The sequence below is a fragment of the Tympanuchus pallidicinctus genome, unplaced genomic scaffold (assembly GCF_026119805.1).
Source record: "Tympanuchus pallidicinctus isolate F22 unplaced genomic scaffold, pur_lepc_1.0 scaffold12, whole genome shotgun sequence".
NCBI lineage: Eukaryota > Metazoa > Chordata > Aves > Galliformes > Phasianidae > Tympanuchus > Tympanuchus pallidicinctus.
Genome location: NW_026294637.1, coordinates 19,130,170 through 19,158,152, shown reverse-complemented (window position 1 = coordinate 19,158,152; position 27,983 = coordinate 19,130,170). Strand labels below are relative to the sequence as shown.

The 27,983-nt window shown below is 50.3% G+C and overlaps 1 protein-coding gene across 2 annotated transcripts; it reads right to left on the bottom strand.

The window, feature by feature from the left end:
• Positions 1 to 73: 73 nt before the first annotated feature.
• Positions 74 to 27,489, bottom strand: TRIP4 (thyroid hormone receptor interactor 4). Of its 2 annotated transcripts, XM_052672425.1 has the most exons (13): positions 27,351 to 27,489; positions 26,396 to 26,562; positions 26,033 to 26,169; positions 24,314 to 24,541; positions 23,364 to 23,442; positions 21,466 to 21,595; positions 21,060 to 21,275; positions 20,456 to 20,582; positions 19,510 to 19,697; positions 18,459 to 18,583; positions 17,610 to 17,701; positions 4,283 to 4,385; positions 74 to 199 (listed from the first exon to the last, which is right to left on the bottom strand). In XM_052672425.1, the coding sequence occupies exons 1-13, from the start codon at positions 27,434 to 27,436 to the stop codon at positions 132 to 134; spliced, it is 1,746 nt and encodes a 581-aa protein (XP_052528385.1). In that variant the 5' UTR covers positions 27,437 to 27,489; the 3' UTR covers positions 74 to 131. The 2 variants fall into 2 exon arrangements, with proteins under 2 accessions (XP_052528385.1, XP_052528386.1); XM_052672426.1 differs by lacking the exons at positions 74 to 199; positions 4,283 to 4,385 and adding an exon at positions 4,403 to 13,780.
• Between the last annotated feature and the right edge of the window lie 494 nt (positions 27,490 to 27,983).

Below are 27,983 nucleotides of genomic sequence, written 5' to 3'. Positions count from 1 at the left end.
GGCTGGGAACAGCGCTCCTTTTAATGCCGCCCGAGGACAGACGCAGCACCGCGCGCCGAGGCCGTGTCCGCGCTGCACCGCCTGCTGCCCGCCTCGCGCCCGCCGCTGCCCGCTCGCTCCGCCGGGCCCGCTCACGCCGCCGCTTTCTGCTTCATTAACCCCTTCTTCGCTCCCTGATGGATCTTCGAATCCAGCTTCCCTGTAAAGAGAGGGGAAAAAAAAAAACAAGCAACCCTCATCACTCTTTATTTTTAAATGCTATTTGCAATGCAAATCAGCTGGAGGCAGCGAGGTCTCCTCGTTAGTGTGTTGCTGTCACATTCAATTATCGTGCTCGAGGAGCCAGGCGTTCCCAGCCGCCGTGGCTTCCCTGTGCGGGCACCACACCGAGCCGGGGGCTGCGGGGGGGCTCCCGTGCGGGAGAGAGCAAACTGTCATCCAGCACCGCTGCTGGGGAGCGATCGTAGCACGGAGCTCATGACATTGCACTTGGGGGGCAATTCCTGCAGGAAAGCCAAGAGGCCGGCGTCATGCTGCCTCACCCTAACCCTGCCTCCCTGCCCATACCCAAGCCCAGCTGCAGTGTGGTCGGGGGCATTCCTGGGGATGCGATGCACCGGGCTCTGAGCTGCTCCCACCGTCAGCTTGCACCAAACTGAGCACATTTCTCATTTCAGCTCTAAGATGACTCCAACAGTGCTTTTTCCAAAAGCAGCAGACTACAAAACCGCTTGTTCCACCACAGCGACTTCCCTGAAACTGTCCCCCTCCATCTTTTGGGTCAGCCTTGCTCTCAGCTGGGTACAGAAACCAAAAAATGTGCAAAAAAAAAAAGCACACGAGCAAGGGTTCATGCATGGGGTTGAAACGGGGAGCAGGGACAAGACTCCAGTGGTGTCTCAGGGCAACTCCGAGGACATGGGCCATCGGCACAGCTCCTCTGTGTTGCCGCCACAAATGTACAGCAGCAGACTGGGCACCTATGGGCCAGCCCTCCGAGCCACCAAACCGTGGGGATTTGGCAGGAGAAAAGCGTTGATTTCACACTCGCTCCGTGCTCTGGTCTCCCACTGCCGAGGCTCAGCCACATCCTGGGCTGTTAGCTTTACCCTTAGCGTGACTGCCTGCTCCTCCCAGGCCCCAGAAGTGATCAGCGGGCTCCTCTGCTCTATCAGCTGGCAAAGATAAAACGTCACATGGGTAACCTTTAAGAAAAGGCTAAAAATAAGGCAACGGCCCCAGAGTCTCCTTCTCTTTACGCTCAATGATTTAAGGACTCTCATCTCGCCGGCAGCACCGCGATGCGTCCCCTCTCCCCCCTCCTCACCTCCCCACACCTCCGTGCTGCTCAATGGCGGCTTTGGGAAGCTGTGCCCAGATGCAAGGAGATCTCCCGCAAGAGCCACAGCTGAGCTTTGTCCTCACGCACTGACACTAAGCAGGGACATGTCTGGGGAAAGCCACGGTCACAAATGTGACACAAACACTATGCCCATCCTTTCCATGCAAACAATAACCCTGGCAGCAAATTGAGCTCTGTTTCTTTTTTTCCTTCCCCGGGCTGCTAGAAACGACTCATTTGCAATGGAGAATCATTCAGATGTCATTGCGGTGAGGTCCATGCTGTTATCTGGCAAGAAAAGCTGCACTGGCTCGGCTTCCCAACAAGACAAACTGGCATTTTGTCACGGCCGATCCAGGCTTCAAGATGAGCTCAGGTGGGGGATGTGAGCCACACTTCAGACTGCATCAGATGCAGAGCCAGCTCCTCCTAAAATAGCATGCCACCACGACAAGTGGGTGATGGCTTCCCTGCTCCTTCCCCATCCATCACAAGCCTCCTATGAGCGACTCAGCATGCCGGCACACACCCTGGAGGGGACACACAGCTCCACGATCTCTGCCACTGCAGCTCCTGCGCTCTCATGGCAGAGCTGGTGGGGAGCAGGGCAGGGAAGGCAAGGCCAGCAGCGGGAGTGAGCAGCCGCCAGCGCAGCCAGCTTCCTTCCAGGCTGTTAGACTGATCCTGCTCCAAGCAGGAAACTGTCACAACACAAAGGAGACTATGTGACAGAGGGGGGGGGGGCAGGCGGTGCCCCAACCGAGGCTCAGTGGAGGCAGATGTGACAGGGACAGGACACGGTGGCACCAGGGAGACTGAACAAGAGCAGAAAGAGGCTTAAAAAAAAAACCGTACAAAAAGGAGGACATGGCCCTGAGTGCTCAGCAGCACGCTGGAAAAGACCTGTCCCTGGTGGAAGGACAGTGCCACCAGCAAGATCCAAGACCTCGCACGAGCTCTGCAGATCAGCAAGCACTGTTTGCTGCCACTGGCTGAACACTCCTCCAGGATGCTGCTATAAAAGCTGGATGACAAACCACATCACTTTACCCCTCGACCTGCTCAGCACACTACGAGTATTTGCCAACATGCCCAGGGAGCGAGCACAGCCATGGGAGAACTTGAGCAGAGAAGGGGGGAGAAAACCCTCAAAAACAACACAAAAACCCACGCTGGGCTTCAAAAGGCCTTATAAAGCGGTCCTGAGAAACCCTGCCGCTCCTGCGCCGCTAGATAACTACTCCCAGAGAAGCACGCTGCAAATGAGAAAGAAAAGCCAGCCATGAGCTCTGCTAAACAAACAGCCAAGACTATTTCTGCTTATGCTGCTTTTAGCCTGTCAAATTAATTTTTCACATCCCCTGAAAGCATGTTCAGTGCCTTCCCCAGGCTGTGTGGTGAGGAGGTTGCTAATAAGGACAGAGCTGACTGCAGACTCCCCAGCTGCTGCATCCATCCTCCATTCTTTTTACAGCAGTGGGCAGGAATAACTGGCAGCCTGTGGAGGGCTGGTGGCTCATAAAAGGGACGAACAACGCTGGCAAGCGGAGTGCAGACAGATGCTGCAGCGCTTCACCGCCAGCTCTGCCAGGACATCCCATCCCCACTGGCCCACAGTCACACATCCATCTGGACCTACGGCCCTGGCTGCTTCAGGCCTCTCCTGCCAAAAGAAAAGCAAGCACTCAGCATGGGCCATCCTGAGCGCCATCGCAACCTGCTCATCTTGTGAGGACAAACTTTGACAGTGGCACCGAGTGCACCCTCATCAGTTTGCGGATGGCACTGAGCCGAGCGCTGCGCTGGATACGACAGGAGGAAGGGATGCCATCCAGAGGGAGCTGGGCGGGCTCACAGAGCGGGACCACGTGAACCAGGGAGGTTCAGCAAGGCCAAGCCGGGGTGCCGCACTTGGGTCGGGGCAATCCCAGCTGTGAGCACAGATGGGAGAAGGTCTCACGAGAGCAGCGCTGCGGAGAAGGACTCGGTGGCTCTGGTGGATGAAAGCCACAGACGAGGCAGCAGCGTCCATCGGGGGCCGGAAAGCCACCGGCATCCTGGGCCGCACCAACAGAGGGGTGGCAGCGGCAGGGAGGGGACCGTCCCCTCTGCTCTGCCCTCGTGAGGCCCCAGCTGCGGTGCTGCGCCCAGGCCTGGGGCCCCCGGCGCAGGAAGGGTGCGGAGCTGCTGGAGCGGGGCAGAGGAGGCACGGAGATGCTGCCAGGGCTGCAGCACCTCTGTATGGAGACGGCTGAGGAGCTGGGGGTGTTCAGCCTGGGCAAGAGAAGGCTGCGGGGAGACCTCAGTGCGGCCTTCCAGGACTTGAGGGGAGCTCAAAACAGGAAGGAGAGCGACATTTACGCAAGCAGAGAGCGACAGAAAAGGAGAATGTCTTTAAACAAAAAGAGGGGAGATTTAGGTTAGATGCTAGGAGGAAATTTTTTACTCAGAGGGCAGTGAAGCACCAGCACTGCTGCCAAGAGACCCCATCCCTGGAGGTGCTCAAGACCAGGTTGGCTGGGGCCCTGGGCAGCCAGCTCACAGCAGAAGGTTATAACTGGGTGGGCTTTATGGTCCCTTCCAAGCCGGGCCATTCTGCAATTCTATGATTCCTGCCTCACATCCCAAACCAGCCTGCAAGCACTCGTGCCAGAAGCAGATCAGCTGCAGGCATGTGTTTCCTCAGAGCACATGAGCACCATGATTCCCAAGTGTTTGCAGAGGCAGGAAGAGGCATGTATTTGGAAGGAAGCAACATCTGGGGAAAGGGGAACCAAAGACAAAAATATTACAGATGTATTTGAATCATTAAACAAACACCTACAGATCAAAGAGCGCAGGGCAAAGGTTGTGAACTCATATGGCAAAGGCAAGCAGAAGTGGTGAAGAGAGCAGGCAAGAAAGGCCAAGGAGGGCATCTGTGGAAACTTTACTACTTACAGATTTTGGGCTTTCCTTTGATGGGAAACTTCACAACCATCTCCTGGGGATTAGTGCAGATAAAGACAAATGGAGACCCAGATTCCTGGCTCAAATCCGGATACTGTGAAACACAGACACATGCACAAAACAGTCAGACAAACTGCAGTGGGTGTGAAAAGATCTCTACAGTGAGGAGCAGCACTAAAGGAAACGCTTCCAGGCAAACCATTACTGAAAAGGTGTAAAACAGGGTTTTACAGAAAGAGCTCTGCCTCAGTAAAGTGCCCTTACACAGCTTGCATCAAGTGAGGTTGATGGCTTGAAGTAGTTGGCTGCTCCTCTGGGCCAGGCACCCTGGGACAGGAACTCAAAGTCTACTGAGAGATTTCACTGTGGTGAAAGCACCAGGGAATTTTACAGGTAGAGTGTAAACAGAGTGCTTCTCTCATTAACCACAGTGAAAAGGAGAGAAATAATGCCCAGGGTGGGAAGCACATGGAAACGCTGCCTGGATGCAGCTCACCCTCACTGCTGTGCAAAAGTGAAATGCAGAACTATAATAAAAAAAAGCGTAAATAGCAACTGTCCCTTCAGATCCTTCGCTGCAGGCCTAGTGCCGGCGGGTATGTGCAGAGTGGAGGAACAGGGCAGCACAGGAGCTCGAGCCCAGGAAAGCCTGTTCAAGCTCACAGCGGAAGCGGTTTCTCTTCTGCGGGAAAAATGCCTTTTTTTTTTCCCCCTTGCTTTCCTCAAGCAGATCCAGAGAGGCTGCTGTATGCATGGGACAGGATGCCAGACCAGATGGAGCAGTGTGTCCTGGCAAATCCCCCATTTGTTCCTAACAAATGACTTCTAGGCGGAATGTTTGAAAAGCTCTCCCTCTCTTGCCGGTCTGCCAAGATGGGTTTGGATGTGTCCTGAACAGCTGGGCACGGAGAGCAGAGCAGGGAGCAACCCACTTTTCCTGCATCGCAGCGGGGTTTGGCAGCGCTGTCGGCAGTTAGGGGAGATTTACAGAAGCCTGACACCAGGAGTGGATCAACTGGAAAGCGTTTCCAGCCCCCTCATTTTACAACAGCACGGGCCACGTTTTCCGAGCGAGAGATGTACGTGCGCTTATCTGCGCTGTGCAACACCTGTGCTGGGAGAGGAAGAGCCACGCTCATCTGCAAGGCCCGCGGATGCCCTGCTGCACTGATCTGGTGCTGGACAAATTTCTTCCTTTCATTTTTTTTTCTCCTAAGCCACGTTACTGGACTTGCTTCTACCGCTTTGTGCTGATGCCAAGGATTTTCATTTCCCATCTGCAGGGAGGGAGGATCTTGGAAGGTTACAAAGCCCCAGTACGAATATCCCAAGCCAACGCCTGGTGAGTGCGAAGTGCTGGCCAGGCTTTATTGCTCTCGCTATCGCACGGGTGACTGCTTGGCTTTCCACAGCCAGGCACTGGACTTCCCCAGCAGCTCTCGCACTAGCGGAGCCCCTGAAGACCACAGCATAGAGCTGCGGGGCCGAAGCCACCATCCTAACCGCCTGGTGACAGAAGTGATGTGTCCCTGTTTATGACACGTGGTTTGGCCTCCGCTCATTCAGGTTGTGTGTCCAAGACCACAGAGGTCCTCACAAACCTCTCCTAGGTGGATCTGAACACCACGGTGCTCCTCTCACACATCTCACAGGCCCCCACAACGGGAAATATCCCCTAACAGGCATCCAGGCATTAAGAGCAGCCGAGCTTGTTTCTCCACTGACAGATCTCACCCAAAGCCAGGATCAAATCTTCAGCTCGAAAAGCTTAACCCAATCCCAAGGCCGAGATGGAGGCCACAGCTGTGGCTTGGGCTTACGTTTCCACACCACAGCCTTTCATCTCCTCTCCCAGGGTACATTTCTGTACACTTGCCAAATCTGAGCAGTGTCTGTGCCCTGCATTTTAAAAGCTTGAGTCCCTCCTCTGGCATCTCAGCCCAGAATGCTAGGCAGGAGCCCCCCACCAAGACACTATTTTGGGTTTTCTATTGTACCCACCCCCAAATTCTCCCACACCATCCTGGTGAGCGACAAGGTAGAATATTCCTGGCTGCTACAGTCAAATAAGCTTTTGCCAGAAGACACATCACCAGGACCAAGCGCACAGCCTCTCCCTGGTGCACTTGTAGGCAGTGGATATGAACTACCTCAGCAGACTTCATTCCCAGAGATCACCAGAGGAGTTAGCATTTCCCAGCTGCTGTTGCTACTTAGCTCCCTTACCAGCACCCTGTCGTAACATCGCGTGCCATCACCACGCTGGGGCTGAGCAACGTAACAGAGCTGCAGATCCCCACCTACATATCAGCACACAACATGCGGCCACTGCTGTCCGGACATCAACAGGATTGAGGAAAAGCACTGAGGGAGAACAGCACAGCTATTCCTGCAGCTTAGCACAGCACTAGGAGCCCGGTTCCTACCTGCCACACTCCAAAGACGCCTCTCCTATCAGCAGCGACCTGCTTGACTTATGTTCTGATCGCAGACACAGGCATCAAGACGTGAAGCACATTTGTCTCTGTTCAATTTTCCACAGTTGCCCAAGTGCCTAATGAGTAAAAAACCCGTTTCTCAAAGTGCCATTGGCACTTTGGAAGGCTTTTAATGACATTTACGATCCTTGGCCGCTCTGAGAAAGTTCTCCTTCTGTTCAGCTGTATGCAATTCTTCCCACCCAATTTCCTCCTCAAACAATAACGTCTCCCTAAAACGCTTCCCTAAGGCAATGGCATTTCCATCCCACTGTTTTTATCGACTGTCTGCAGCTTTTCTAGACCAGCAACAGAAGGGTCAGTGCTTCTGCTCTGGATTGCAAGAGGTCAGCCGAGTCGCTCTACAATCAATAAGTTGATGATGCTGAGAAAAAATTTGCTCCCAACTACTATACCCCACAGACTGCAACCACTGCCCTTCAGCACTTCAGCAAATGCAAGAGTGTAGGAAAGGGCCAAAGACCAGATCTAGTGTGCCAGAGAGAGCAGAGAGACCGGTAAAAAGGGCCTGCAACAGCTTTTTTTTTTTTCTTTTTTTTTTTCCGTTCTTTAAATAAATCTCCACAGTGAAGATAGAGGGCAAAGCACACTTCTTCAATGCCAGAGACCAAAATCCAACCCAACTGGGAGCCTGATGGGGGAATGTTCCCTCCCAGTTCCAACTGCACTCATCGTTCTAATCTTGGGGGTATAAATAAGATGGGACTTACTACTCTGGGGCTTTAGCGCTGCCTCTGTTAGGAATCGATTCAGCATTTAAGAGAAGGTGGCTGGAATGAGCTCTAAGTCTGGAAGCCAGGCTGTCCCTCGAGAAGGGAAAAACCCACTCCCATGACCACAGACGAGCCAGAAAGCTCTGAAGAAAGGGGTTGCACAATATAACTGCAGTGAAAAAAAACCAATTTGGTCTCCTTCCAGCCCTTCTGCCACCTCATACCAGGCTTGCAAGATGGCTGTTCGGAAGGCAGTGGGCACCGTGGGCTGCAAGCAGTTTGCCAACTGCTGCTTCAAAACCCCACGTATGCTCTGCGCATGGCTGCGTCAGCGCAACCACCGCCCTCCCCTCCTCGCTCAGCCCAGCCACAAGCAGATGTAAGCTCCCATCGTCCCTGCAAGCACGCTGGCCAGGCTTCAATTTGCTGCTAACAGGTTTGTAAGAGCCTAGCTGTGAAGAGATTAGCAGGGAGAAGGGAAGAAAAAAAAAAAAAAGAAAAAAAGCAGGTCTCCAGGCAGCTTAACGCAGAGAGCTGGAGGTTAAATGGAGCATCTGAGCACAAGCTGGAAGAGGGAGCCGCGCCGGGCTCCTGCAAAGGCCAGCCACCAATTCGCCAGCACCCGCCCTCTCTCTGGAGCTGGTGCTTTGAACACACATTAAGTGGCTATCAGATGTCCCCAGCAGTTACCCCAGTCAGGCTGCAGGCAGGGATAATTGCTAATGAATGTTCCCTACACTTTGCTTTCACCGTCCCTCATCTCCCATCACCAGCTTGTCACGGCCAAAAATAGCAGCAGGCCTGCCGAGCCTCTGCTCCACAGCCCACAGCCAAGAGCGAAGCAGGAGCTCGGAGTCAGCACGGAAACAATCCCATCCTCTCCGACATTAAGAAAACCCTCTGCAGTGTTTTTCCCCCATCAATCTGCCAAGGGAACTATTTTTTCCTTAATTGAGGTAAAGCCTGGGGCTGGATGCGGGGGCCACGCAGGCTTGCTCAGGCACTGCTGGCTGGTTTTCCTTGCAGGTGATATCCCTGCTTTCTCCTCATTCCTGTCCCTCCCGGGGCTCCCACGGCAAACAATGAGCGAAGCGGGACAGGCACTGTTTCCTTGGGAACCACCAGCGCTACCCTTGGGCCAGCCCTTCACCCTTCAGCAACGAGATGCACCTGCTTGAACCAAAGGGTACAGAAACAACCAAAGGAAAACGTGCAAAACCGTGGCTAAGTAGATGAGCTGTGCTCTGGAGGACCCAGTGGAGGAACAAAGGCCGTGTGCCATGGAGCACAGGTTCTGTGCGGCACAAAGCACTGAGCAAAATCATTCCCCAGCAGCTTTGCTGGTGACCTTTCAAGCTCCTCTTGCAGTCTTATTAAGGCCTCCAGACACACAAGCTGGAGGAAATAAACAAGAGATCGAAGGCTAAAAATACCGAGTGGAAATTGCCCCGGCGTTTGTTTTCCCTTTTTCCCCTGCCTGCCTGAAACCCAGAGCCCTGCAATGCAGCCCGCTCTCCTCCACTCGTCCCCGCAGGCAGCCCAGCTTCAGCAGAGAATTGCACGCTGGAACCTGTAGTCCCGCCGGGGCGGCCGCCGTCCGCTCCATCTTAGGGCTGCCGGGGGCCTCGGGGCGGGGAATCCGGCCAGAGCTCTGCGCGGAGGTCGTGCTGGGGGGGGAGGCGTTGTGTGGGGTCAGCGATGGAAAGGCTCGGATCATTTTCCTAGTGTGCCTCCTCGGAGCCCAGCGCCGGACCAGGACACCGGCTCGCAGCTCGGCCTTCACCTCCCCGCTGCTCTCGAAGAGCTTCAAAATAAAAGAGGCAGCTCTGGAAAGCAAAGCTGTCTGGAAAGAATAAAAGCAAGCAGAGCCCATGTGTTGGCAAAAGCACTCAGTTATTCCTCACCGTAAAACACATTCAGGAAAAAAAAAAAAAGTCTTGGCAGAGATGGTGTCCCTCTGAAAGAGCGGGGCTGCTGTAAGCAGGCCCATAAATCAGCCGTCCCCAGCAGGCAGAAACATGCACCAGGCTCCAAGAGCTGGGAGCAGCAGCCTGGCTGCAGGCAAGCAAGGGAAGCGGGAGGCAAAGGAGGTGAAGTGCTGCCCAGGACAGCGCGCCTGGGAGAGGGGAAGGCGTGGGGAGGCTCGTGAGCGTGTCTGGCCTCCACACAACTTACTTCCTTCGGTTTTCCTTGTGATTTGTGGGAAAGGCAGATCCGCTCTTCTTTCATGCCTCATAAGCTTCATAGCTGTCAGACTAACATAACAGGTAATTAACTACTAAACAGCCATTTTCTCCTCCTCTCCTGAGGGAAATTGCTCACCATCCAGCTAGAAAATGTTTCTTTAGCGGTTTGCAAAAAGAGAAAAGAAAGTCAGTAGTTTCTGGCAACCAATGGGGCTGCAGCAGCCAAATGGGGACGTCCATGGCAGCACTTGCAGTGCAGACACCAGTCCCATGTGCACGTGGGATTCAGCAGAAATGGAGCTCTCTAAAATGAGGGTGAAGACGCAGAGCAGGCCGTGCCACTGCCAGGCCACTGAATGCAGTCTGCACACCGCTGGCAATAACCCAGGCTCCTGCTCCTGCAAAAGAGAGGCTCAGGTACAACTGCAGACAAAAAGGACCAGCTAATGGTTCTGTGATGGTCCAGCAGGTAGGAGTTAGTCAACAGCAAGAAGAAAAATCCCTTCTTTCTCGCTGCATGCAGGGTGAGGCTTCAGTCAGACAGCCTCCGTGCCCAAGCAGTGCCCTTCCTTCCTCACTGCTTTTCCAAGGACGGGCATGCTGAAGCATCTTTTCCCCATCTGTTGTTCTGACAGCAGTAGTCTCCACTGCCTCGTTACATGGACATTTGCTTTTGGGGATTATCAAGCCAATCTTCCCAGCCCAGCCTTCCTTCTGAAGTGCTCCAGGGCACGTTTGCACAGCAAAGACGGCACCGACTGGCAACGGGAGCAATCGCCTGAGCCAGGCAACGCAGGTTTGGGCTGCTGTGTGATCTCTTCTTGGCTGCTGGCCTCACAAAGTGCTCACAGAACACCAAGTGCTTCACACTGAGTCTTGATCTCCCTCCCGACATGGTCTCACATCATGCTTCCAACTCTGAGCAAGTGTTTAGCCTTCTTTTAAGGACCCATTCCCTGCCCCTCAGCACAGGCCAAACAGGCTTCTGGCTCATGACAAACATTTTCCTAAACAGAAATCCCAAAGCAGATCCAAAGTTCTAGAAATGCCAAATTTTCTAGCCTGAGGCAGAAACATCCAGTGCTGCAGTGAACAGGCAACCAAGAAACTCTACTTGCAGCCCTCAGTCAAAGACCACCACGTCGTCGGCACAGAGGAGCCGCTCCAGGAAGGCTGGCTTAGAAAAGAGATCCGCAGCCACGCTCAATGCGAATCGACACAAGAGGCAAAAGAAAAAAAGCAGTTTGGCAAAAAACAAAAACAAAAGCCATCAGCCAAACTTTTGTTTGAAAGCCTGTCAGGTCTAGACTGCAACGTGTGAGGAAGGAACAGCTCAAAACCACAGCTGCTAATGGTTATGGATTTGGCAATCAAAATGTCTTTGTTAAAAAAAAAAGTTAACTGCCTTACTATTGAGGTTACAAACCGCAGCCTTGATGCATTGTTGCAGTCAACATCCTCCCTGCTGTTTTTGAGAGCTTACATCTGCTGCTGGCAGATAATGTGCTGGCATTGGCTCCTTCTATGAGAATGCACAAGGAATTTTTGCTAGCCAGCCTGCCTTCCTTTCCCCTTCTTCCCACAATCATGCCTGCCAGTTGTTGCCTGTTCTGCCCCTCACTTGCTTGGCCAGCAGGCAACCAGACACACAGGCAGCGGGCTGGTATCACCACGGGATCTTCCCTGGACGGTCTGAGTCCTCCATGGGCGTTCCGTGCCTCAAGCTGTGGTTCTACACCACGAGCTGTACTTTGACTCAAGGGGCAGGGGAAGCAATTAAACGTAGTAAGCAACAACAGGACTTTGAAATGTAGGTGTAATACTTAAGTTCATTCTGGTGCACTTGATTTTGAATCACTGAACCATGGCAGTGGAGGCAGGGCACGTCACGTCCCCTCTTCTCTCCCAAAACCAGCCTGTGACACAGGACCCACAGCCACCAACACCCTTCTGTGGCTCAGATCCCACCCCTGGTAAACCTACAAGCAGCACGAGAAGGACCTGAGATGTTTACAGAATGCCTGACAAGCATCAGGGGAAACCGGGTGGACTTGGAAAAATACTCAGTAGTGTAAAAGGCTCAACTGAAAGAACCATCTCATACTCCAGTGCCAAGGGAGCATGGAGGCAGGGCTAACCTCAGCTGCAATGCAGCCCCACTGCTTGAGCTGCCAGGAGGAAGCACGGCAGTGGGGAGGAGAGAGGCAACGAGGGGATGAGGAGAAAACAGGGCACCTGCTTCTGCTCAGAGCACCTGCACCCTGCTAGATGCAGCCAGGCATTTTCAATCAGCTCCATAAAGTCCTTGCTTTTTCCTTTGAAACTCTGATTTAAAGACTGGTGCAGCTGAGCTCAGCACATGAGGAAGATTAAACCTAACTTTGGTGAATGCAGCTCGCTGCAGATCAGATACCCACATCCCTGCCCTGCTTTCTTCCAGCAGCCAACAGTCCCTGCTGTGACCCTCGCTGCTGCTCCCCGAGAGGCACGACACAGCCTGCGGGCTGCTGGCGCTATTGATCTGGTCACTGAGGCATCAGGCTATTTCTCAAAGCCAGGATTTGCAGCTGAGTGGCCGGCCTGTTCGGGGCTGTGAAATCGATGCCGTGCCGCTGAAAGCTGAAGCAAGTCAAGTCTTTGGGCCCTCAGCTGCATTCTGTAGCTGCCGGTGCCCCTACTGTTTAGGATCACCACCTAAAGGCATGGCCATGGCTCAACCCAGCTGAGCCACAGCTGGGAAACCAGGGCACCTGGCTTGAGGTCGGTGTTACCTAACCCTCAGTTTCAGGATTAATAAAACCCAAGCGCCAAGAAGAAGGCAAATAACAGTGACCGCATCGGAAAGAAACAAATTCCCAGATCGCTGACTAGTTTGTTGAAATGGTAGCAGAGGCTAAGTCCACAGTCATCATTAATTAAGTCATATACTTCAGCCTTGGCTTCGTTTTTTCCCTAGGGTCTATGAAACCAGAAGACAGGGCAAGCTAGCCTCTATCATTCGATTTCTTTGGCATGTTAATGCATTCCTAAATTAATCATCATCAAGTGACAATCTCTCCTTCATCTTAACATTGAGCAGTGGCCTCGGTAAACCTGCTGGCTTATGCAAGGCAGCTGGAGCATTAGAACAGCTTCTGATGAAAACCAAAGCACTTCACATACAGAAAAACTCCCCCATCTCTGACCGTCGATAATCCAAACCAGCTGCGTGCCTACTCTGCTTCTACAACCAAGAACCAGAGGTGCTTTGTGTCTAGAGGAAGTACAGCGAGGAACTGAATAAAGACACGCATCACCTGTAGGTCCCTGCAGACCAGACTAACACCTCAGGCCATTGGATCTTGCGTCAGGCTCCGTGTGAATAAAAATTCAGCTTAGGAGAACTCAGAGACCTGTAAAGTTCAAAGGCCTTCCTGTTGGTTGCAGTCACTAACAGCCACCTAGACATCTTTCCTTTTGCACTAACCTGATCTAGTCCCCAAAACCCAAAACCTTGCTAAATTCATTCATCTGTAGAGGTGTGATAACCAAGCCTTGGGAACCAGAAGCATCTCTTTGGTGGGAGTGAGCAGAGGAGTCTCCTGGCTACGTGCACCAGACAGCTACGCCACTGCAAAAAAGAGCTTTTGCCTCACCTGCAGCTTGTGCTAGGAAACCTTTATGGAGGTCCTCATGGAGAGTCATACTTAAATGTCTGTATGTTCATAATGTTCTTCAAAGTACATTTCAACGTATGTGTTTATGTTCCTCCCTCTCATTATGTTATTTCTTGGGAAAATACCACTTGCGTGTTATTGTTCCTTTCCTTGCAGATAACCTGAAAAGGCTCTCTGGATTTTAAACGCAAATTTTCTACCTCCCTCCTTCATTCCTACAGGATAAATTAAATCACGTCTTGTATGCTTAGTGCCCAATTCTCTTTTTTTTTTTTGGCTGTTATTTCCACTGGGGAGGAAAGAGGAGGACAAGAGATTAAACGTAAATTTCCTGAGGGGGAAAAAAGAAACCTATTTAAATGATAGCTGCAATCTCGTGGCACAGAAATAGCTTAGACACATTCCCTCGTGCAGATTTAGGACACCAAGCGATCACCTAGAAATGAAAAATAAACACTTTACTCCCGTCAAACATAATTATCTGATATTTCAATCCAAGATTATAGCTACTGCTAGGTATCAGTATCTGTGTGTGCTTGCATTTAAAATAAGTCCAAACACACCTATCAACTACCAAAATAGCAGCAGCGGAAATGTTCTTTTTCCAGTTAAAGTAACAGTCTCTCTGATCAAAGTCATTAGCAAAATGAACATGGACTTCAGAACACATTAAAACAGCATAAATGTAAATAGTTCTCTGCTTGCTTTAGGCTCCTGCCAAGCCCTGCCTGCACCATCCCACGTTTCCTCAGTTACCAGTGCTGAAGTCACCAACACCTAATGCAGGAAAAGAAAGGCAGCTCCTTGCTCTGCTCGAGGTGTCGGTGACGTCAGCCCACAGCAAGGAAAAGCAGTCATCAACACTCAGATCTTGACAGGGGAAAAGTTTCCAGGTCACCTCTAGCACCGAAAAACATAACAAAGGGATCATTCTGATCCGAACCAGTGCTTTTTGGGTGGCTGCCATCAGCAGGAGGAAATGAGTCCAGAAGGCACTCCAAGGAGGCGCAGGATGCCTGAAGCGCCGCTAGAAATGCTGAGATGTAAGAGCCACACAGAGGGATCTGCTGGCACCAGCCCTAGGCAGCGGGCTGAATTCAGAAAGCAGCTTTTGCCTCACTCCCCTGGGAGCAAAGCAAGCTACACCAAGTGCCTCGGGTGGACTTTCCTACCCGACAGTAATGCAGCTCCTTGAGCGGCTTCTATCGAAAGAGCATAGCAAAGAAATTAGTATACATCATCTCTGAGAGGCAAGTGCTGCCTTACTTCCTGCATGGGAAAGAGACCCAGAGGAACTTACTGAACTAGTCCATACCACGAGCAGCATAGCTGGGATTAGGGCGATGTCATCTGACGTGACGCTGACTTTAATCACAAGGACATCTCTCCTCAGCAAACATCCTCCTCTGCTCTCTGCCAGCTACTGCATGCAAGATCTTGTCCTGTCATCACTTCTTGCACAGCCCTGCAGACCTGCAAACCGCTTCAGCAAACCAAGCCACCTTCAAACACTGCACGCTGCAGGGCTGACCCCTGTGAAGGGGTTATGCAAGGCCAGACCTGCGTGCCCAGTAATAACATGAGTAAGTAACCAGTCCCAAACAATAAGGCAAGCACTTGCACAGATGGAAAATATATATATATCAAAAAATATATATGCTCAGGACGGATGGATCAGCAAGAGCCTCCCTTGTCTAGTGGAAAGGATGGTCACAAGAGTCAAAACCAACTCCTGCGGCTGCTGGAAAAGACAGGATCAGCATCAAACAGCAGTGAGCACCACAGGGAACTATTTCATCTTCAGCTGGTGGGGAAAACCCACAGACACAGCTTGCTCTGTGCTTGTGGAATTACTTCTTGTGGAAAACACAGAAGCTTCCAATAAAAGTTGGGGAGAGGAAATAAAAGAGGAGAGGCATGAGCCTGAGCACAGTGCCTGAGGAGCCCAGCAGTTCTTTCATCCCCGAGGTCTCTGCGGCAGCATCACGTTGCCTCACCTGGTAACACACTGCAGCTCTTTAGAAAATTGCCGGTGCTTTCTGCGTGCTTTAAGTGGGGAGATAATAACATCAGCCTTTCCTGCTCCCCCTGAAGCTAGGAGGAGACCTTGTACACCAAGTAATTGCTGGATTACACTGCTGACAAGTGGCTTTGGGGCTGCTTGCTGATAAACCCGGGCTGAATCACCAGTGCGATCAACAGGGATTTCCTGCTCCCAGCGAGATCCAAGTTGGATTTCTGAGCTGGCACTACACACGTTTTTGTCTTGCTAGCATTTGCAATTAAATTAATCTCAGCTTCTTCCAGATGCACTTGCGGCTCATTCTAGTCCAAAACCACACACATTTTGTCATCAACCAACTTCAGAAGGATGCTCAGATCTCCGAGTTCAATCTTACAAGCTAGAGAAACGAACACTGCATACACTGAGCCTGGGTAAAAAGACTGAGAAAAACACTGTAAGAAGATAACAAATTAGGAATTGTAACAATTTTGTGATGTGGGAGCAGCAAAAGCCAGAGAGATATAAGCCCATATCTGCTATGGCTTTTGAGAAGAAAATCTCTTGCCTATAGGTATGATAACAGCATTCCTGGAATACGCTGCTCTCTTCCTGGTGTTTCTCCAGCCAAGTGGTGTCAGCAAACTGAGAGGAATTTACAGAGACTATTCTTTACTACTAACTTTCTCTGTGGAAAGATTAAAAATACTAGTTACCAGCATCTTGATTTCAAGATTTTAAGAAGCTGTTGCAGCCATTTTACCAGCACCTAAAGAACATGCCCACAGTGGAAGAGGAGAAATTGTGGATGATGATGATAGAGAAAAAAAAAATCCTACACTGACCCCAGAATTTCTTCCTCTTCTCTCTGCCAAGGTTTGCTCCTACACAAAGGCCAAAAGTGCCTGCAGACTGCTGTATTCTTGTCCCAAAGCTCCCTCTGCTGCTCACAGTCTAACCTTTTCCCCTTCCTGAGAGGACTGACCCTGACTGAAAATAAGCAGAGGCACTCTCTTTATCTGTGGTTTCGACATCTCTCTCGTAACTTCTGCTTGCTGAAAACCTCAGGGGTATGGGAAAGCCAGAAAAACACTTTATGAGAAACTGCCATCAGCCACTGATGCCTCTCCAACTCTTTGTGGCTAGAAGGCACTCATCAGTCTGCTGCATTCTTCTCCTCCATCTCAAAAGTCTCTGTCTTGCTCACTATCAGGTGAACATGTTGGGGTCTGCCAGCTCCCATTCGACCAAACCCGGCCGTGCATGGGGCAGTGGAATGAACAGACAACACTGAGAACGAGCCCACTGTGCTTAGCACTGAGTGCATGCTTGGTAGATCAATAAAACACACCCTGAGAAGAGCAGCTGCTCCACATCTGGGGCACGGAGTCTGACACGGCATCGCTGAACAGAATCAGACTTCAGGAGGTCTCTAGTGCAACCTCATTAAATAGGAGAAGTTTGAGGAAAAAATCTCAAGCACCAACATCTGCATTCAGTCTCCAGAGAGACGATGGCCAACCGTTCCCATTCCATTTTGTGTGCAACAGTCCCGCCCGTTTTCAACCCCACCAGCTCCACGCAGACATGTTTTGGACACACACACACTGCAGGAGGCTCCAGCGACAGCCCTGCTGAATGAAAGGCTCTGACCATTTGATCATAGAGGGCTATCAGATTAGTCAAGAATGCTTTACTCTAGGTAAAGTCCTCTCTGAGATGGAAAGACCAGTGTAGGCGTACTGCCTGGCTGGGCACAACATTGAGCAATTCTGTCAGCATCTTGTGTTTAAGAGAAACAATCAGTGCTTTAGAATAAGTCATATTCAGGTGAGATTAAGTCCCTGAGTTTGCCAAATGAGGACAAAAGCCAGAAATACAACACCCACAATGTTCTGTTGCACATTGGTCCACACAGGGAAAGCAACAGCTGTCAGGAGCCTTTGCAGCATGATCTTTCAAGCCTGTGATAGTTTAACTGAGCAGCTACGAGTCCTCACTGAAAAGAGTTTCATGGTATATGAGAAACTAGTTTCAACAGTGCCAGAGAGGCTGACCGTAGACTGAATCCTTACAGCCCACCATTGATGAAACATACTATCTTGCTTAGCCATACAGACCTGCATGGTAGAAGTGCCTCCTCTCATCACACTTGAATTTTTTCATTCACCATCTTTTCAAGAGCATGTCAGAAAAGTGAGTTACACCACTTGGAAAAAGCTTTCCAGAAAACAGAGGATTGTAAAGGTTTTACTGCACTCACCTGCTCATTTAATTGCTCTTGTGATAAACAATCAGTTACGTCCACACAGCCCAGGAGGCACCCTGAGGGATAATCATTTGGGAATGCCACATCTGCATCAGAAGAAATATATTTTAAGGGGCACACAACTCCACACACATCGCTGGGATCTCTCAATCCCCAGGTACCCCTCCCTCCCTCGACACACCTGCACTTTTTAAGGCAGAAGAAAACATCAAGCGAGTTTAACATTCTGAAGTTCTTTTTTTCCATGTTCGGTAGGGAAGGAGCACACTGGCATAAACTGTGTGCGTGCTGAAAATGGTAAAGGTTGTGCATTGCTGTCCCCACACATTCCTGCACGTGCCGTTTCAGCTGAGCGGCGTGCAGAAACACTGCACAGATGTGTGTGTAGTGCAGCCACTCTCACCTGCCCACATGAGAGAACAACATTTGTGTGGCAAACTGCTCGTTTTCCTTCTTGATTCCCATAAGGTCAGAATACACAAAAAGCCTTTAACATCCCTGTGAACAGACAGCAGCACAAGCAGCTTCTCACACACACACACAAACACACACACACACACTTGCTATCTTGTTGCTTGAGCCCAGAATAAAATGCTATCAAAACTGATCAGGGAAGTCAGGCACAATTCTCTTGTGTTTGTGCTTGGAGTATCTGAGCAGCCTAAGGACAGAGTGAAAGCCTGCCACCATACCAATTCAGCTGATGAAATGCACAAAGGATGAAGAGAATTTCAAGAACAGAAAGTAAAAAAATGAAGCAGTAATAACTGCTCAGCAGAAAGGGCTTTCTGACACTGCTCATTATGTGGCTCAGTGCACAAAGATCCAAGAAGAGAAGCTCACCTTTGTGAAGCAGCATTCTATAGGTGGTCTCCAGTTCAGAGATCTCCTGAGGAGAAGGTCTTTTGGCAGTAGCTGCAATCCACAGCCGCCCTCTATGAGATGTGTACCAGGTCCTGCCCTCCACCCTAGGAGAACAAAGGAGAATTTAGGACTTAGATTTCAAGAGAATTCCCACACAGACAGACTTTCAATCTAACGTTTTGCTAGGTAATTCCTGTCACTAAACTTTGCCCTGACTACATAAACCTCAAGCAGCATGTCAGAACTAGAGAAAAGCTGAGAAGGGCAAGAAATAATGCCACAAGCAAAGCGTGTCCTCACTCCTACGGAGTAACAGCACAAAAGGACATCAATCTCCTGTAAAAACAACAGTATGTTGGAAGTGTGCAGGACAATCTGCCTGAATAATTCACTCATAAGCTCCAAAGTTGAGCATGCGATCTAGAGAGTAACAAATGACCAGACAGCTGCACAGGGCAGTCCTCAGCCATGGATCTCAGTGCGGGCACCAAGCACCAATGCTGCACCTGTACCAAAGCAGCCCAGATCACCTCAATGCAGAATCAGAGGCGATTCAGAATGCAGAATCAGGGAACGCTGAGATTTACGGCATCTTCAGACTGGGAGAAGAGAAAGCTTTGCTCTCTAACATGAAGCATTCTTTGAAGGAAAGAATAAAGGCTAAAGATGATTCCTTGTTCTATATTAACGGCAGGAAAGATGAATTAACATGCCAGGGGTGCTGGGCTGAAGCAGCTTCTCTTTGGAACACAATTCCTAGGCCAGAGGGGAAAGGTCTGTGCAAGGTATGGGGTGGGTGTTTTTTGGTTTGGCTTAGTTTAAACAAAGTCTGCGACCACTATTGGCTTCTTTATCACAGACAAAAAAAAAACAGAAGAACATTTTCAGCCCATTTACCTTTCGTGTTCCAGAAAGGTACACCCTGACTGCACCGCAGAAATGTCAGCATCTCTCCATAGCTTGAACCTTCCACTTAGCTATTTTCATGAGAGACGGATTCACTGGGCTTCTCCAACATTTTACTCTTTACCTTTTGATTCCTCTTACGAGCAAGGAAGCCCAAGGCTGGTGCATGCTGAGGCACCAACCATCATCTGAGATCTCCTGTAACTCCCGGTCCTGAATCCGCAGTCTGTTCCGCTCTGAGCCAAGCTCCTCTCCAGCACCCATGGAAGGGGTGGCTCCCCTGTGTGGGAGCAAGCCAGTTTGGTCCACCCACTTCAGCGTTCAAAAGAAACAAGAAAAAGGTTAGCACTTCTCTAGTAGCAATATATACAAATGTAAATCCTACTTGAAGCTTTCCTTCACTTAAAGATAGCGTTACGTTACTCTTGCTGGGATCATTCCTCCTTCCCTGCAAAGAGAACGCTGCACTTGCACACCGTGTGCTGGCAGCAGGGAAGGCAGAGCGGATCCACTCTGCGTAGCGCTTCCTTTCTGCGCATCACAGCTAAACTACAGATTTAAAGAATAAAACTGCAGGCTGGTGTTTTAAAGTATTCATAGGGAAATATAATTTTCAAAGCATGTTCACAGCTGTCAACACTCAAAACTGGTAATCATCCTGCTTCCAGAATGCTCAGCACACACCAGTCGTATCACGATTAAAGTAGAATTAGACGCTGGAGATTACGCCCATCGAGATCAGGAAAGCTGGCAGAAAAGGCTTCATTAATAGAGCTGAAAAACAACACAGCCTTAGGCTGACTCTCAGAAATTCTTCCAAATTCCTGAAGAGGTGGCAGGAGACTGCAACCCAAATAAACCAAACCTCCTGAGAGCAGGGCCGAGAGCATGGAACTGGCAAATCCTCTCTAACTCAGATGGCAAACGAGAATCTCTGAGACAGGGGAGGAATGAGGCACTCCTACAGGGACACCAGAATTCACAATTCTTAAGCACGGCTCTCCCACAGTTAGCCAGAATTCTGCTCTAAATGAGTTCAACTCATTCAACAAAATTCAACCCATACTGACCAAAGGAGCAGGCTGAAGAAGATGGGGATTCACTAACACACCAGAACCCGGAGTTATCTTTGCTTCTGGGTTGGCAGCTGGCTTGTTCAGTGTGCCACAATTAATGGCTTCAATAGTTTCATCCAGTCTGCAAGGACAAATGAGAGGCATGAGAATTCCCTCCTTCCCCCTGGCAAAATCCCTGCAAAAACACCTCTAACTCGAGTCTGTTTTTTTAACCACTTTCCCTAAACTAGAGGATTTCTTTGCTTTAATTTCAATGGTTATTCTTATCTACCACAGAAACTCTTCCAGGTTGGAAGCCGAGATTAATTGGTTCTGGTGAGATAGTCCTTCTGCAACAACTTTGCAGGGAAGATTTGTGTCTAAAAGATGTGTTAGCTCTGCAAGTCTCACACGGTCAGGCTTAGGCAGCGATCTCAGCAGGTCTGTGCTGAAAGATTATATGCCACAAGCCAAAAAGACCCTGAAGGAAGGAAAGGATGTGGAGCTGCATCCTACAAACCGAGGTGCCCTTCAAGAGATTGGCTTGCACAGCTTTCCTCACACTCTTTCAGTAGCTACTCTTCACCAGCAGCATTTTCACCTCCCTGCCCTCACTTACTTGCTGTGGTACTCAGCCATCCCGCTGTCCTCCTCCAGGATCTGCCTTCCAGCAAAGTCGATGGTGACTTTTTTGGCAAGGCGGGAGGCATGGCGCAGCTCCTGCAGCTCCTGCTCTCTCTTCTGTAGGGCCTCCCTCTCTTGCTTGGAGAGCCACTGGTTGGAGTCCGTCGCAAAATAATCCGACTCGTCGTCAATGACCTGGGTGCGACGCACGCTGGTGACAAAGGACCACAGTGGTAAAAGATCGGCCCAGAGCAGCTCCGTGTGCCCCAAACCTGCCTCTCTTCCTGCTCCCTTCTGCTCTCAGACACAAAGCAAAGACATCCCAACAGAACACTGGAGGAGCTCGTTCTTGTGCTAGTGAACGAGAACACCAAACTTCAGTGCTCACAGCTGGGACTTACCTGGTCCTGTCAAACTCCAGCAACTTGTCTTTGTGTCTCACGGCCATCTCCAGGCCTGCTTTCAGTCTAGCTTCTTGCCGAGGCAGTAGGTCTTTGCTTACGGCATCCAAATTCCCTGAACTTTCAGCACCTGAGATAGAAAATAAATCACAGCTTCAGGGAAAGCCTGGCTGTTTAAAGGCCAGTCTCAGTAGGGCTGGCTGCAGAGATGCCCCTAAAATAAATGCCATTCAAGGAGTGAAAAGAAATACTTTGCATCAACATCACCATCTGTCTAAACCAACTTCTGACCTTTCCTCCAGCCTCTTTTGCAAAGCTCCCCCTCGCAGTCCGAGAAAGCATTTAAAACTGAGTGACAATGTCTAGGCAGTGTTTAAGAGACAAAGTCTTGGTCTTTGATTTTCCTTGGGCTTTTGCAATCGCTTGAGCAATCCAAACCCATTGTCAGTGCAGGCCTCAAGGGTCCTCCTAAAAGCCAAATTATCTCCTAAGCGCTGTTAGCACTACAGAGAGCCTCTAGTCACAATACACAGACAACAATTGCTAGTTATGCACAGAGCAAGCCTTGTGCCTGCTGCTCTACAAGCTTCTCACAAACGAAATCTTCCCACAACACACCTCAGCAGGTTTGTGAGACCAGCTGTTGTTAGAGAGAGAGAGAGAGAGAAACAGAAATATATTCCCAGCAATAATCTCTTATTTCTTACCATTTCTGGCTAGAGGCCAAAACCCAACCAACCAAACAAAAGGAGAAAATGTTTGCCTCACAGCAACAATGGAACAGGCCAATGTATTTCACAGAGGACAACACACAGCATAATGCCTTTATTTCAGGGAAACAAAAAAGCCTTTATTTCCCTGTAGCAGCCAATCCACATTTTTTCCCCTCCTGAGACAAACAGCCATCCACATTTCAGCCTTCACCTACACAGATGATGCACAAAGGGAGACCCAGCAGAGACAGAAGTGGAGCCCAATAAAACGGGTAAGAAAAGGGGATCCTGAAGTACAACAGGATCTCTACAGGAAGATTATAAACAGGCAGACTCTGACCAGCTATTGTTCCTGACAACTTGCAGGACCTCCTGCACATCAGCAGCTCTAATCAGATGTTGACACCAAGACCCACAGTAAATACTTCCCCGGTTCCTCAGCAAAGTTTATTTTCCAACCAAGAACACCGTGACCTTGGCTACATTTCAACTCAGACAAACATCCCCATAATGCAGAGGTCTTCACTGGGAGGCTGGCTATTATTTCCTTGCGCTTTCCTTGTCTCCGTTCTTATTTTTAGCTCCCAAGATAAGTGTTAGATGAGAGAAGCCATTAGAAAACTTTAACCAACACCTCTCTCGCCCCGGTAAATCAGATAGCAGCACTCCATCTTCCACAGCACACATTCCACCCAGGACTTAACCCGATTTTCAAGGACTGCTGTGCTGATCCAGTTCAGAATCGATTCAGGAATGCCTGACAAGCGGCCCCAGGGCCTCTGGGCGAGGACAGGACATCGCTCGCTGCCATTTGACGCTCACTTATCACCACCCCATGTCCAGAAACGCTTGCTGAGGGCATACAGCATGCTGGCTTCCCAGCCACCCCTGTAATGCCCACCAAAGACACCATGCAGAAATGAGGGCAAGTGTCACAGGGAAATTTGAAGCTACAGCAATTCATAAACTGCCCTGGCAGTTTGCATCTCAGAGAAATGTTCAGGCACCAGCTCATAAGAAAGAGTTTCCCTTTGACTTCGCCAACAATTCGTCATAATTATGATTTAAACAACATATACAACATATACAGATATGCACACATATCTTGCTTCTACAAAGCAAGCACACAGTGAGGCAAAGAAAATGGATTGGGTTTATTACTTTAAGATATGAGATGATACTAACCTGCCATGAGCTTCTTCAGCAGCTTCTGGCTCTTGTTTGAGTCCCGCTGAAGAATGTCCTGCTCTTCCTTAGTGCACACCTACGTGAAACAAAGGCTGAGAAGGACATCGTGTGGTCAACCAGCTTCAGAGCTTGGGACAACAGCTCAAGGCGAGCTGCTTAAAATGGCCACGATAGCCCACGCCTTTACTCCTTCTGTGCTGTTTACAGAGGGAGAACCCTGACAGCTTGCTCTTAACTAACAACCACCTGTGCAAGTTGTACAGCCTGGTTCTGTGGCCAGACACACAGCTGAGTGCTCTCAGAGGACAAGACACACTCAGAAGTTTCCTGAGCAGATGAACAAGGCTTAACTCACGGTCCTTTTCTGGGTTGATCATATGGAGATAAAGAAGTCTTTGAAAACTGCAGCCAACCTGATTCCAAACCTTGCCTACACCCAACCAATATCCTCTCTCTGCTGAGGTTAACTTCACTGAATCTACCACTCTTTAGCTTGCTCCTTTCTCCAAAAGGTGCCCTTTCAACCAAATGCAGGACATAAAGGAGATCCCAAATGATGCTGGCCCTGGCTTCTCTCCTCCCACTTACAGGCCAAGCTGGGCTGTGCCAGGAAAAGGCTGAAGCCTGGCACATGTTTTGGACACTGGTGCAATGCAGGGACAGCCCTAAGAGTTGCTCATAAATCAGGTAAGCTCCAAAGCGATGCAAATTACAAGGGAAATTTCTCTGCTCTCTTCATAAAAACACAAAAGTGACTTGAAGCCAGTGAAGTTCTTCCCCTGGCAGCAGATGCCACAGGCTCTTTCCTGCACAGCTCTGGCTCTTGAGGCATTTTGCTTAGGGAGCTTTGATCCAAGGCAAGAAGCTAAATCAGCACATTTAAAGCCCTGAGCAAAATATGATTCTACCTAAGAATGGCAAATAAAAAAAACCACCTCATTACTAACCAGTGAACCACAAAACAAGCAGGGTCCAGAGCCTTCCTGCTCACACACAATGCGCCCGCAGACCAAGCAGTTGTTGATGAGCCTGTGTTTCTGGCCCAGGCACTCGCAGGCGTGACGGCCAGGGATCAGGACAGCCAGCTTGTCTTGCCCTTCTTTGGTGTACAGGCTGACATATTTGGTCTTTCTCTTACAGGAATTGCTGCTGCTTGCAGTGCTGTTCTCCTGCGCCTGAGAAGAAAAATAAAGAAACTGTGTTCACACTGTAATACTAGCAGCAAAGAGAAAGCACTGATACTTGACCAGGCTGAAAAGATTCAGATAATCTCTATTCTGCCTAATCAGAATGAAATTTCCCCAGGTCCAAACCAAGACAACTGAAGGAGAACCTTAGGCCTACCAGAAACAATCCGAGGCATCTCACCAGAGCACGGACATGAGGATGCTGCAGGCCCATGTGATCTCTTTGCTACCTCTGCAAGCTGAAATCACTTGGTCTAGATGGCAGATGTGCTGTCAGTCCTGCACGTGTGCAGAGGTTTTCCATGTTCTGCACATTCACGTAAGCACAACAGACTCCAGACACAAACCCATCTCACGACACTGGGTGAGACTGGTTTCAAGTAAGAATTGCACACTAGCCATGACCAAGAAAAGGTAGGACTTAATATCTTGATGTCAGCAAGCATCATTCACCTATATAAACACACTCTGGACTTGCCATAATCATGACGCTTAACACTCCTCTTGCAGCTCAAGAACAGCATCTCTTTGCCTTTTCTCTGCAGAGGCTTCCCTGACCGGTAGAAAAGGGGAAACCATTCCCCACAAGGCCTGTTTTAATTCACCACTGAGCAACAACTTGCCTCTCCAGCTGCTGCATGCTCAAGGATGGACACGTCGCTCACACACTGGTTTTCCCAGCAGTAGTGACACACTGCAGCATACCTCTTGCTTGGCTGCTTTCACCAGCTTACCCTGCGCTCTGCTCTAAACCAAGCTACTAGCTATATACCAGCTACATAAACGAAGCCACATAGTTGCACAATGCTCAATGTTTGTAGCACAAAGGAATCCATTGCAGATCTAACAACGCCAGTTAAGTGCAGCACACTTCCACATACTTGCCCTGCGTAGCACGCTCAGCAGAAATAAAATTCAGAAATTCAGTCTGGGTAACTTCAACAATATTTGATAGCACAGGTCATCAAATTTGATGTGCTTAATCTGACAAACAGTTCTATTGAATGGAAAACAAGTCTGCTACAAAATGTATTAATTAGCTATCAGAAAGAAAGGTAATGAATGCTTGCTGGCCTTGCGCTGCTTTAAGACGGGATATCCTGGTTTTTAGTGTTTCTATTCTCATATTCTGCAGCTTCTTTCAGTAGAGCTCTAACATTCAAGGTCTCCTCTCTGGAGCAACATGAGACTGAAATATTCCAGTTTTCCATGAAGGCTTTATTCATTGTGATCGCCAAGTTTCAAACATAGCAAGAAGCAACGTTTTGCCCACATTCCTTAACGCCACAAGCTTCAAAACTTCACTCCCACCATTCCCAAGAATATTATTCGCCCCATGGCAGGAAAAGACTCCTATATACACACAGAGCGAGTACTGCCTGCTCAAACCTGCATTCAGCCTCAAAAGAGTGGCAACACAGAAACAGCCACCACAACAGGCAGCCATGCAGTCAGTGCTTGTGTATCAGATGCACCCACCTTGGCCAGGTCGAGGGGGGTTTTTACTTCCTCCACATGTGTGCTGGGCTCCACGAATGCAGGTGTTTCCTGTTTATTCCTTCCTTTCCGTTTCCCCTTCTTTGCTTGGTCTCCAGCCCGAGGTGCCTCTGACGTCTCTGCAAGAGCATGTAAGCACAAAGGCTCAGAGCAAGTGGCAATGGGACGCCCCTCAACTCCTGCATCCACTTAGGGAATGGAAATTGGCTATGTCGCAACATACAGAAATAGGACCACCCATAGGCATTAATGTTAAATGATTTTCTACAAGCAGAATAACCAAGACTATAACCAGAATAATCAAGATACTTAACACTTCGACTCCTCCCTCCCCGTACCACTCACCATCCTTTTTCCGATAGGCCGGTAAGGGCTCAGCAGGTGACTGCGAGGACTGCTGCCAGCGCGACAGCAGCTCTTCCACAAACCTCCCCTTCTTCCCCTCGGTGCCTTGGAGGAGATCAACCACGTACTCACGGATCTCATCCTCGTTTGTTATCGACAGGATGTAGCTGCAGGACGGTGGGATGGAGAGAAGTGGGTATGGGGGCTTTTGTTGTCAGGACTCCAACGGTCCGATCACACACACAAGGAACTAGCAGAACTCATCTCCCCTCTTCATACCAGGTTTTTGTGGAGTTTATAGGAAGGGAAAGGAGGTTTTCTAAGATAAATGCTTAAACAGATGCATTGGGAAAAGTCTTGTGGCTTTTTCAGTTAAATTAATAATAAAGGAAAACAAACTGCCTTTCTTCCTCCATTCTGGGCTAAGCAACATTCCCATTGCCCCATAATAATAATAAATAATCAGTGGGCTGTTGTTTGCACTCACATAAAGTAAAAAAGCCTAAACCTAAGACAATGAGAAGCTCCTGCTTAACCACACAGAGCCCACAGCTAAACGCACACCCCTCTCAGTGCCAAAATCAAGGGCAATCCAAGGCACAGAGGTGCCACGGAGCCATTTGGGGAGCAAGACCCCCAAAGCCAGAGAAAGGGGACAGCTGCTGGGTTCCCTAAACAGCTTCCTAACGGCAGCTGTCGTGCTGGGTAACAGACGGGTCCGAAAGAAGGATTTCCCATTTGCTCACGTAGAGGATGCGAACCAGGAGTCGAGGAGAACCGAAGGACAGGCAGAGGACCTGGGGAGGGCCGTGAGGGGAAGGGGAACCCTCAGGAGGTACGAGGCACGGGGAGGACGTGAGGAGGACCGAGGGACCGGGTTGGGGAAACGGGAGCGGGACGGGGGAGCCCAGCGGCAGCGCGATGCAGGGCGGCCCGTGGCGGCGGGCAGGCTCACCGCACGACCTCCTCGCCCACGTCCAGCCCGAAGTCGCCGCGCAGGCGCCGCACGCACCAGCCCAGCAACGCGCCGGGCACCGCCATCTTCGCGTGGGGACGGGAAATGGCGGCGCACCGCCGTCCCCCGGAAACGCGGCCCCGGCGCTCCCGTTCCGCGGGTCGAAGAACCGAGAGGCGTTCTCCTCGGAGAGCTTATCGCGTTTTGCCCCAGCCGGGCTCTGGGACAGTTCACCCTCTCAGGGCTTTGTTACGAAAAACGCAGCTTGTACGCACCTACCCTATACACAAACATCCCATACACGCATCCTTTTTTAATACTAAGTGACGGAGAAAAAGCTGGCAGAGCAGGAAAGCCTGGTGCCGCCCCCGATACGGCCGCGCTACGAGGACCGCGAGTAGCCGAGCAGCAGCAGGATGAGGGCTGCGCGACCCCGGCCATCCCCCGGCCGAGCGACCGGCCGCGGGAAACTGCGATAAGAGACGGGAAACTGCACGAGATTCCGAGGAGGGGGACGCAGAGTTGGGCAGGAGAGCGGCCGTCAGCTACAAGCGCGGTCCGGGCGGTACCCGGCTCCAGGCTGCGGCTGAGCGGCCCCTGAGCGCGGGGCTGAGGCGAAACTCGGTGAGGGGA